The 12,436-nt window shown below is 42.9% G+C and overlaps 1 protein-coding gene across 1 annotated transcript in view; it reads left to right on the plus strand.

Annotated features, from left to right (window-relative positions):
- LOC145391064 (sodium/potassium-transporting ATPase subunit beta-like) overlaps positions 1-12,436 on the plus strand; it is a 48,625-nt gene continuing 36,189 nt past the window's right edge. The window contains exon 1 of the mRNA XM_080265793.1: positions 1-160. Coding sequence (XP_080121919.1) covers positions 40-160 — 121 coding nt within the window. The 5' untranslated portion in view covers positions 1-39. The remainder of the gene's footprint in view (positions 161-12,436) is intronic.

Below are 12,436 nucleotides of genomic sequence, written 5' to 3' on the forward strand. Positions count from 1 at the left end.
CAGCCAGCAGCCATCACAGTCGAGGAACGGACAGGCACGATGGCGGACGGTGGAGGATTATATAAGGTCGCTGCTGAACGCGAGAAGGATGAGAGTTTTAAGAACTTCATATGGAATTCTGAGACGCAGCAGTTCCTCGGCCGCACAGGCTCATCATGGTGTAAGTACCAAGACGGATTTAAGTCGCGAATGGCTTCAAAATTATGTCCATGAAGGAGGGGGAGATGTTTCTGACGGGGGTGAACCTATTGGCAAGGGGTCCCGGGGCGCACTGGAGGGCAGATACCGTGTTGCGGATGTGAGGATCTCTTGGCGTGGGGGTCAGGCATGCGCTCTTCCCCTGGTCAGGATACCGCACGAATATTGGAGTTTTGGTGGGGGTGATGGGGTGGGGGGTCAGCAGAATACCGCAGTGTCGGGGGGTGTGGCGTCCGGACAGTCTCGTCGAAGACAGTCACCATGGAGGATAAGGCGGGGGAGAGGGCCAGGTATGCCCAACAGAAATCGAGCTTTAAGCGGTTTTTGTGGAACTCCGAAACCAGTCAATTTTTGGGCCGAACTGGAGCATCATGGGGTAAGTAATCAATTTACTGTAATTATCCTGAATTTTGGTTATAGATTATTTCGAGTTATTGATTACCGGCGGTGGATCAAGCTGAATGCCCAACGAGGAAAGAGCTTTAGGCATTTGTTGTTGAGTTTACCAGTCAAAATTTAGGGCAAACTAATCCATCATGTCGTAATTAATTTTTTAAAGCAGTATTTAAGACCGGTGTGAATTCAGATTATTGATTACTGTTGGGATAGGCCGTATGTCAAACAGGAAAAAAGGTTTGAGAATTTTCTGTGGATCTGCAGCTTGCCAATTTTGGGGTGGAACAATTGCCTCATGGTGTAAGTAGTCGATTTATATTAATTATGCTGAGTTTTGCTTATTGACTGGCTAATTTCCCACAAACACTATAATTAATGGCAATTTTGTGGGGCCGTAGGGAATATTAAGCAGAGAACCATAACAACGGTAATATTTAGACGGTTTTACACCACGAAGCTTCCATTTATCGTCTGTTTTGCATCTTTTTATTGTCCACTTATACGTTATTGATCAAAATCCACAACTGTCATCTGCTTCATCGGCTCTGGGAGAAAATTACATCCGATTTATCAACCAAGACCCAAGGTGACATTTTGACTGTTTACAAGTTTCACCCAGGCATGCTTTGAGTTTGTCTTCTTTCAAAATAATGTTTATATGTTAATTATTGATCGAAGTTTACGTCAGTCACCTGCCACATCGATTCATGAAAAAAATGATGGCAATTTAACCGCAAAGAAAAAGCGCCGATGCCAGAGATATTTTTTTTCTTTGATTCTCTCTCTCTCTCTCTCTCTCTCTCTCTCTCTCTCTCTCTCTCTCTCTCCAGAATATACCTGTGTTTTATTTTGCGTATAAGTTATTTAACTAGAAGTTATATGTAGCCTTCATTAACTGTTTATTTGGCATTTTATTCAGGGAAATGTACCGGTAACTAATCCCTAGTACCCATTCAACCCAAGGACGTCATTTATCTATGTTATCTCCAGACGATTTTATTCAGCAGTGAAGAGGATTTTTTTTTTTTTTTACAGGGAGGATTACATATGCTCTTAACTCCTTTATTATTGCTGTTTATCCGGAAAAGAAATATTTACTGAACTAATTTCTCCTTATTACGAGATGTTAACATTACTGATTGAAACATGTATAGACCGTAGCACATGTAGTTCAGTGACTTGTTTTCCCCTCATAGTGTGTGTGGGGTGTACAGTAGTGATGCCGGCTGATAAGAGAGAGAACACGCTCAGTCAGGCGTGGTGGAGTTGCTTATCATGAAGGTGAAAGAGCTCAGTTCGATAACGGCGATTTCGTAACAACTCTTCCATGGCGATTTATGCTGCTTTTTTATGCAAGAAAGAAGGAACCAACTGCCAGTACCGAGTATCTTGTTAATGATGAAAACTTATTCGATATTAAAACAATGTAACTACGTGTCAAGTGGGGTTGGTGGAGGATTAGTGCCCCTCCCTGTAAAACAATTAACTCTAAGCCCTTGGCCACCCCGTTTGGGATACATGGCGTCTGGCAATGAATGAATGAATGAAATAATGAGGAGAATATTAAGGTGTAAAATGTGTTAAGGAAATAAATCTTTGAGGAAAGGGGGTTACGAATCCTCCCATGCCATTTAAGACACGGCCTTAACCGGAGTACAGAAGGTCCAATTTATTCTGAAGTATTTATTTACCTTATTTTATTTATTTATGATACCGCCTGATGGATTTAAATGGCTGGGAGTCTGCTTCTGTCCGGCCATTTAAACATGCATGGATTCTCTCTCTCTCTCTCGAACAACTTGCAGGCGTCTGGCTTGTGGTTCTTTTCATTGAGAGAGAGAGAGAGAGAGAGAGAGAGAGAGAGAGAGAGAGAGAGATTGTCTTATCTAACCCCTCTAGTTATGAAAATCACTCGTAAGCAAAATAAAATCTGAAGATAAAAGTAAAGCATGTCCGCAGGTTGAAGGGGTAAGTCCACGTGATAGTTTCATTGATGGATTTACACGTGGTGGTTTGGTACGTGAATAAGGACAAGAAGAGGATTACTACGTGAATTTGACAGGATATAAGGAGAGGATTACTATGTGAATTTGACAGGATATAAAGAGAGGATTACTACGTGAATTTGACAGGATATAAAGAGAGGATTACTACGTGAATTTGACAGGATATAAAGAGAGGATTACTACGTGAATTTGACAGGATATAAGGAGAGGATTACTATGTGAATTTGACAGGATATAAGGAGAGGATTACTACGTGAATTTGACAGGATATAAAGAGAGGATTACTACGTGAATTTGACAGGATATAAGGAGAGGATTACTACGTGAATTTGACAGGATATAAAGAGAGGATTACTACGTGAATTTGACAGGATATAAGGAGAGGATTACTACGTGAATTTGACAGGATATAAGAAGAGAGGATTACTACGTGAATTTGACAGGATATAAGAAGAGAGGATTACTACGTGAATTTGACAGGATATAAGAAGAGAGGATTACGACGTGAATTTGACAGGACATAGGAAGAGAGGATTACAACGTGAATTTGACAGGACATAAGGATTACAACGTGAAATTGACGACGTAAGAAGAGAGGATTACTACGATACGTGAATTTGACAGGACATAAGAAGAGAGGATTACTACGGTACGTGAATTTGACAGGGCATAAGAAGAGAGGATTATACAGTATACTACGTGAATTTGACAGGACATAAGAAGAGAGGAATACTACGTGAATTTGACAGGACATTGAGAGGATTACCACGTGAATTTGACAGGACATAAGAAGAGAGGATTTTTACCGGGTACGTGAATTTGACAGGACACAAGAAGAGAGGATTACTGCAGTTGGCCCATGCTAGGCGGCTCCTACAAGAGTAACTAAATTACCAGAATAAGACAAGGGTAGTAAAGAAGAAGGCTTTCCCCCCACGAAACCCTCAGCCGAAACTGGCAGGAAAAAGTGAGAAGGATCATATAGAAAAACTGGCGTGGACATGTTATAGGATGGTGCGAACGGAAAAAAAAAAAAAACTATCACAATATAACCTAAAACACACACACACACACACACACACACACACACACACACACACACACACACACACACACACACACACACACACACACACACACACACACACACACACACACACACTTAATTAGTACTGGATATTAGGTTATTTTTTATATATCGAACCCTTACTTGTCGTATGCTTATCTAGCCTATGTTTAAAACTCAATGAAGTGGCAGCAGCTATTTCACTTGCTGTAGTTTAGGTTAGGATACACATGGGTTAGTTTCAATTGTTTGCTGGGAAGTAGGTGACATTTCTGAATATCGAGTGCTGAGAGAGAGAGAGAGAGAGAGAGAGAGAGAGAGACCTAACTTTTAAGGTTCTGACATTTGCTTTGGTCTACCTTTACTGGATATACCGTGAGAAAATTTTGCAGATATACTAAAAAAAATCAATTGTGTATCAGTGAAAAATTAAGTTCAGTGTATCAGCAACAAACACAGGAGACGATTCTTGTAGTATTGTAGTAACGATTTATTGACATTACTGAATTTCGTGCTTAAATAATTCGTTTAATCTAATACGGTAATTCATTTATTTTAGCAGCAACGCACAAGACGGAAGGAAATTGATTAGATGGAAATTTAGTGTGTAGTATTTTTTTTTTTTTACTGTAAGAAGATTAACTTGTCTTGAATTTTGTTTTTATTTCGGATTATCGGTACTTACGCTAATCTGGGGTTGCGTAAAATCGTAATAATAATAAAGATGTTTTTACAGGTGATAGGAATGTGAAAGTAATTTAGTAAAGTACATATTATCACTGTATAGACGTTTGTGTGTGTGTGTGTGTGTGTGTGTGTGTGTGTGTGTGTGTAGAGGTGGTGGGTGTGGATGCTGGGATAAAGCTCGTTATCAGTACTAGCCGGCTTCTTATCAGTCCAGACCCTTATACTTATCACCGCTTACAGTACTCTCTCTCTCTCTCTCTCTCTCTCATGCCTTCTTAACTTGTCTGTACCACTATGATGCATGTCTGCCTACTTTCCCCTCCCCCCTTCTCTCTCTCTCTCTCTCTCTCAAAAGCCGGCTGGGTCACCATATCGATAAATCGACGTCTTATCCCGTCCCTCTCTCCCCTCCCCTCCCCTCCCTTTCCTCCATACCTCCCCCGCCCTGTTTTCTACCCCCTCCCTCCCCTTACTGTCCTCCGTACCCCTCCCAATCTTTCCTCCATACCCCCTTCCTCCTCCCTCCTCTTTGCTCCATACTCCCTCCTCCACAACAACCTCCTCCCTCTTCTCTCACTCTCCTCCCATTATTTTCTCTCCACCCCCTTCCCCCTTTTCTCTCCACATCCCCTCTTGCTCTCTTTCCCCAGCATCCCCTCTCTTTCAGCTTTTCTGCTCTCTTCCTTCCATATCCTCTCTTTCCTCTGCATTCCCTCCCTCCAACTCGTGCTCGCTTCCCCCCCCCTCCCCTCTTGCTCTCTTCCCTCCTCTCGTGCTGTCTTCTCTCTCTTCGTGCTCTCTTCTCTTCGCATCCCTTCCTCGTCCCTTCACCCCTTCCCTCCCCTGCCTCCTTTCTCCCCCCCTCCTATTTCCTTTTCCCATTTCCCTTCTTTCTCTTTCCCATTCCTTCTTTCCTCACATCCTTCGTTCCTCATCCCCCTCCCCCTTTCGCGTGCATTATGGTCTTCGGCTTTTCTCTATCCATCCCTTCTGTTCCTCCCTTTCATCCTTCCCTCCTTTCTCCCTGCCCATTGCTTCTTCTCCGTCCTGTCTTGTCTGCGTATTCGTTCCTTGATTTCAGTACCGCCTTCCTTTTTTTTTTTTTTTTTTTTGTCTCTCCCTCCCTCCCTCCCTCCCTCCCGTCCCTCCTTCCTTCCTTCCTTCCTACCTTCCTTCCTACCTTCCTTCCTTCTTTCCTTCCTTCCGTCTGTCCTTTCCTTCAATCCTTCTTTCCTTCAATCCTTCGTTCTTCATAATCCTTCCCTATATCCATTTTTACTTGTTCTTGCTTCCACCTTACCCCTCTTCATATTTTCTTCCTTAGTTCTTGCTCTCTCCTAGCCTTCCTTCCCTCCATCCTTACTTTCCTTCTCTTCTTTTTCTCTTTCCTCCCGCCTTGCATTCCTCCCGTCTACCCTCCTTGCTGTCCTTCCTTCCTACTTTCTTTCATTTCTACATACTCTTTCCTACTTTCCCATCTAATACTTGCATCCTTCGCCTTTCCTCTTCTCTGTTCTCTCCTCTTCTCGCCTCTCCTCTCCTCTCCGGTCCTCTCGTCTCCTCTCCTTTCCCTCGCTTGTCTCCTTGATCTCCTTCCTCCCTCCCTGCATTCCTTCTGTTCACCCTCCATAATGTCCTTCCTCCGCAAACTGTTCTGCAGTTTTATTTTTTATTTTTCCACCAAAGTATCCCCTTCCTGATATTTTCGTTATTTTTTATGCAGAAACTCGATTTTTTTTGCTTTTGAATTTTCAGCCATTACTACATTTTTTTTTTTTTTCCCACGATACCGGTATTGTTTTTGTCGTTACTTATTGTGGTACGTATGTTGGGTTACCGGTATTTATTTATTTATTTACTTATTTATTTATTTTTAGCAGATGCTCTTACTCATGATGTCATCTCTCACCCCTCTCTCGATACCCATCTCTTCCTCCACTCCATTTTCCATCTCTCTCTCTCCCTCTCCCCCCATCCATGAGGCCTTTGGTCCCCTCCTACCCTTCCATTAACTTGTCCAGCACGCAAACGCCCGCACACACGCAAACCCCATGAGTCACACACACACACACACACATACACACACACACACACACACACACACACACACACACACACACACACACGTAATAAATGTCGATCCTACCAAGAAAATTGTGACTGCAGTGACCATTCGTAGCTACCGTCAACAAGGGATTTATTTATTTATTTATTTTTACATCCTAGGAAAATTCCACGTTCTCTCCCCTCCCCCCCCACACACGAGCCGTATTCTTATTGGCGTAGGATACATCTTAGCATCTTTTCCTTGGCGATTTGTTTTTGCTTACGACGCAACCCATTCAGTCCAATGACGCGTTTTATATTTTTTTTCGCTACCTTCAAAATTTTAACTAAACCATTTGTAGTCGCGTTTTATACACGTAACAGTTTCCCTTGACCGATTTAACCTAATTTCTCTAAGCTGAGTAAAATCGTGTGAATAAAATAAAGCACTTCATTCTTTTGTTTGCATCAGTAACGTAGTAGGTAATGTTAAAGTATTCATCATCATCATCATCATCATCATCATCATCATCCGGACCTCCTTTCCCACCTTAGGGCAGTGATCTGTAAAATAAATCGCTTAGGAAGGGGTGTTTGGAAATTACTTAACTTGGCGAGATTGCTTCCAAGTCCCAGTGTTCGTGTTGAACATTTTGCGCACCAGTGATCAGTAAAATTAAACCGCATAGGAAGAGGTGTTAGGAAATTACCAAACTTTACAATACTTCCGTGTCCCGATATTATTATTGAACATTTTGCACACAGTGATCAGTAAAATAAATCGCTTAGGAAAAGGTGTTAGGGAATTATTAAACTTGACGAGAATTCTTCCATGTTCCAGTGTTATTATTGAACATTTTGCACGCCAGATGAGGATATAGATGAGGAGGACAGTGGGGGCAGTTGACCTATTGATAGCAAAGGTCACAGTGGCTGGTGTAATTGATAGGATGTGAGAGAGAAAGGTTAGTGTGTCGAAAAATAGGAGAGAGAGAGAGAGAGAGAGAGAGAGAGAGAGAGAGAGAGAGAGAGAGAGAGAAAGAGAGGGGGGGAGGGAGAGATATTCATAGCAACTGGGGATGTGCGGGAGAAAGGTTAATGTGTCGAAAAATAGAGAGAGAGAGAGAGAGAGACACACACACACACACACACACACACACACACACACACACACACACACACACACACACACACACACACACACACACACACACACACACACACACACACACACACACACACAGGGCCATACTATACAACACTTAACATCTTCACTTTCGCCGCTTTCACTAGACACCCCTTTCCTTCCCGACTCCTGTCACCATAAAACCCCTTAGTAAATACCTAGACATCTTCAGTTTGATTTATATTACTCCCAGATGATGATATTAAGAGTAGGATATCCATAGTTAACGTTCAGACGCACTTTATTTGCCTTCCATATTTCGTGTTATTTGCCTTCCATATTTCGTGTTATTTGCCTTCCATATTTCGTGTTATTTGCCTTCCATATTTCGTGTTATTTGCCTTCCATATTTCGTGTTATTTGCCTTCCATATTTCGTGTTATTTGCCTTCCATATTTCGTGTTTTTTGCCTTCCATATTTCTTGTTATTTGCCTTCCATATTTCTTGTTATTTGCCTTCCATATTTCTTGTTATTTGCCTTCCATATTTCTTGTTATTTGCCTTCCATAGTTCGTGTTATTTGCCTTCCATATTTCGTGTTATTTGCCTTCCATATTTCGTGTTATTCTTTCTGCCTGAGGAGACTTACGTTGGCTTGATCATATCTCACCAGTAACACCTTTTCAGTACTTTCTTGTTACTTCCAGACCATATTTACCTTCAGAAGACCCAATTAACTTTTTTCACCTGGGACAGTATTATTCAGCAAAGGAAAGACCTCTTGCAGTGAAGGGGTGATGTGTTGAAGGGAGAAAGTTGAGCGAGGGACTGTGTGTGTGTGTGTGTGTGTGTGTGTGTGTGTGTACTTAAGTGTTGAGACTGCAAACCACAGCTCAAGGTGTTGAAAGCCTGAATATCACTCCATTGTCCGGGAGCTGAGGTTGAGTGAGAGTGTAAGGTGGAGTGGGAAGTATGAGGTGGACATTTTAGGGATAGGAATTTTCTGTAAGGACATTTTAGGGATAGGAATTTTCTGTAAGGACATTTTAGGGACAGGAATTTCCTCTAAGGACATTTTAGGGATAGGAATTTCCTCTAAGGACATTTTAGGGATAGGAATTTCCTCTAAGGACATTTTAGGGATAGGAATTTTCTCTAAGGACATTTTAGGGATAGGAATTTTCTCTAAGGACATTTTAGGGATAGGAATTTTCTCTAAGGACATTTTAGGGATAGGATTTTTCTGTATGACTGATGGATAGGTATAGATAGAAAGTTTTAGGGCCAGTGGATAGTCTGAAAGTTAAGGTGATGTGTGAGTTTTAGGAGTGGAAATTTTGACAAGGTCATTTTGGGGATAGAAGTGTATAACCTGCTAACTAGAGGCTGTATACTAGGAAGCTAGAATGCCACTGGATAGTCTAGAAGCTAAGATGGGATGATAAGAGAAGGATAGGAAGACTTGGGAAAAAAGCAGTGAAGATGGGAGTGTGTATATGTGGATAGTTGACGATGGTATGGATGGTCCTTAAAAGAAAGAGTGGCATTGGATAGTACTGTAGATCTGAAGCTAAGACAGAGTGAGAGAGGGATAGAGGGATAAGGATAGAGAAGTTTGAGAGATAATAGAGGTTTTAAATGAACAGCTGGATGGTCAGAGAAAGGTTGGGTGACGCTGGATAGGTCTGAAGGTGAGATACAGATAATACTAGGTAGGTAAAAGGGAAGAGAGGTTTGAGAGAGACGGATAGGGAAAGAGAAAGTTAGCAGTGGTTGTGGAAAGTAGGTGGGATAGTCAGGGATAGTTTGGATGGCACTGAGTAGCAAATAAGTTGAAATAGTGATAGCAGATGGTACAGAATGGAGGGAAGTTGTGGCGAGAGACGGATGAGAAAGTTAGCAATACTTCTGAACAGTCGGTGGGATAGTCAGGGATAGTTTGGATGGCAGTGTGTAGTAAATATGAAGATGAAATGGTGATAGTTTAGATTTGAAATAGTGACACCAGATAGTCTAGAATGGAGGGAAGGTGAAGAGAGAGACCGATTGGAAAGAGAAAGTGACTGTGGACGGTGGGTTAACATTTTATTTTTTAGGTAATTCATGAACGAAGGTTAGTGAGAAGAAACACGTATTATAAACTAGGGATATATTAGTATTGTGCCGGTTTGGTGTTAGGAGTGTTTTGAAGGCTTAAGTTAATTTGTGCTTTAAAGGCCAGATTAATTAGAGCCTTGTGGTGCTGTCATTTACTTGTTAATTACTTGGTTGTGTAATAAGCTTGAGTGTACAGAAAAATATTGTTGGCAGGATAATTATTAAGTTTTCAGTGCCGTTGTTTATTATTGTTTATCATTGACTTTAATTATTCTGTAAGTACTATTGACTGGTGATTAAAAGGGAAGTTAATGAAGCACTTGGTACGATAGGGTAATGGGTGAGTCGAGATGAATAAATAGGTAGATGATTGGGTATATTTAGTCAGGTACATGATTAGGTACCTTATAATTGGATGGATAAATGATTGAGGTAATAGAGCACTTAAGGTGATGGGGAGGAGTCATTTTAAGTGGTGGGATGGTTAATTGATAAGTTGACTGAACATTTTACTTGATGAGAAAGAGTCTATTAAGTTGATTGTCAGTAAGGGAACGTGATATGAGAGCCGATGGTGGGGTGGCTTGTGGGTAGGCTGGGTGGTAGGGTTAAGTGGGTGAGCTGGATAGGATTAGAGGTAGGTGGGTAGGCGAGTTAGGATAGGTTAGGTGGGTAAGTTCATTGGATAGTTTCCTAGAATGTGAACCGGTAGGGAGGTGAATAAGTGGATGAGGTGGATAGGGTTAGGTGGATTAGGTTGAGTTGCTTGGGTAGGGTGGATTGGTTAGGGTTAGGTGCGTAGGGTAGGTTAGGGCTAGGTGTGGAAGGTAAGCTAGAGGTGTATAATAAAGGTGGGTTGGTTGTTAGGGTTAATTGGGTTAGGTGAGGAAGATAGATCAATAGGTTAGATGTTAGGCTGGGTTAGATGTATATAAAGTTATTTGTTAGTGAATTAGAGATGAAAGCCGGTACGGGGGTGGTTTGGTGGGTAGGTGGAGGTTAGGGTTACGTGGGTGAGGTGAGTAGGCTTGATATTGTCGGTCAGGTAGGTGGGGTGGGATGGGTAGATTGGGTGTACTGGATGTGGGGTAGGTGGGATGAGTAGGGTAGGCAGGTGGCGTGGATAGGTTAGGTGTGTAGAATTAATAGATGGGTGTAAATAGCTACGTTAGATATAAAAGGTAAGCGAGTTCTATCTATCTATCTATTGCCAGACGCCTCAATCCCGTTTGGAGTGGCCACAAACAAATCGCCTCCAAGTCGCCCTGTCCCCCGCCATTTCACTCCCCTGCTCCCAACTCACGCCCCCCTCTCTCATATACCTATCCACCCCATCCCTCCATCTCATCCTCAGCCTCCCCCTCCCTCTTTCCCCCTCCACCTCACTCACATACACTCTCTTCGTCAGTCTTTCACCCTCCATCCTCTCCACATGGCCAAACCACCTCAGTGTTAAAAAGGAAAATTGAAGCTTTTTTACTTTGCTGATAAATGAGTTAGGAAAAAATAGGGAAAGTTTTAGTGCTGAAGGTTGGTTACGAAAGATGCATTATAGTTTCTACTGAACCAAATGTCATTGCGAAACGTATATTTTGTGTGATTTCCTTGTTTATTTGTTACTTATGTACTGTTTCGTATGTATTTGTGTGTCATTTGTATGGTGTAGAGCCGCCGAGGACGAGGAGGAGGTGGTGGTGGTGGTGATGGTGGTGTGGCGGTGATGGTGATGTTGTGATGGTGGTGGTGGTAGTAGTAGTTTTGGTGGTGGTGGTGATGGTAGTGGTGTGGTGGTGGTGATGGTAGTGGTAGTGGTGGTGGTGTTGGTGCTGGTGGCATTAGTTGTGGTGGTAGCGGCGGCGGCGGCGGCTGAGACTCAACTTTCACCAGTGTCCAAACCGCTGGATAAGGTCGCCAGCCCGGACCACTTCCACACCACACACCCTACCACACACCACCTTACCTACCTGCCTACCTTACCCCACCACACACCACCTTACCTACCTGCCTACCTTACCCCACCACACACCACCTTACCTACCTGCCTACCTTACCCCACCACATACCCCCTTACCTACCTGCCTACCTTACCCCACCACATACCACCTTACCTACCTGCCTACCTTACCCCACCACATACCCCCTTACCTACCTGCCTACCTTACCCCACCACATACCACCTTACCTGCCTGCCTACCTGCCTACCTTACCTCACCACATACAGTACAACCTTACCTTCCTGCCTACCTTACCCCGCCACATACCGCCTTACCTACCTACCAGCCATCCACACACCCCACCACACTACCTTACCTATCTGCCTTCTTACCTACGTGTGTCTGTCTGTCTGCCTACCTGCCACAAAGTACACCTCACCACACAGCACCGTGCCTACCAACCTACCTACCTACCTACCTACCTGCCTACCTTCCCACCCACCCACGTACTTATTCTCCACCTTTCCACTTGCAGAGAGCCTTTCATTACTGTACAGCCACAAGCTCCCTATATAACCTTTAACCATTTCTATATATAATCCCTTTCTGTTCATACCGCGGTCCAAGTAGGGCAAAAGTGGCTTATCTACACACACACACACACACACACACACACACACACGTAGGTATAAATAATCCTTTGCCAAAATTCACAACACTTTCTCGAGACATTCAGGAGTGTAAATTGATAGACGGGGAGAGTGAGGGTCCTGGGTCCATATTCCCTAACACCATTTTCTGAGCGATTTATTTCAATTCTCGTCGGTTACGGAAGCACACAAACACCTTTACCTAAGCGATTTATTTCGTTTAATACAC

Source organism: Coenobita brevimanus, chromosome 16 (genome assembly GCF_032717465.1).
Source record: "Coenobita brevimanus isolate Jiangsu-jjx chromosome 16, ASM3271746v2, whole genome shotgun sequence".
NCBI lineage: Eukaryota > Metazoa > Arthropoda > Malacostraca > Decapoda > Coenobitidae > Coenobita > Coenobita brevimanus.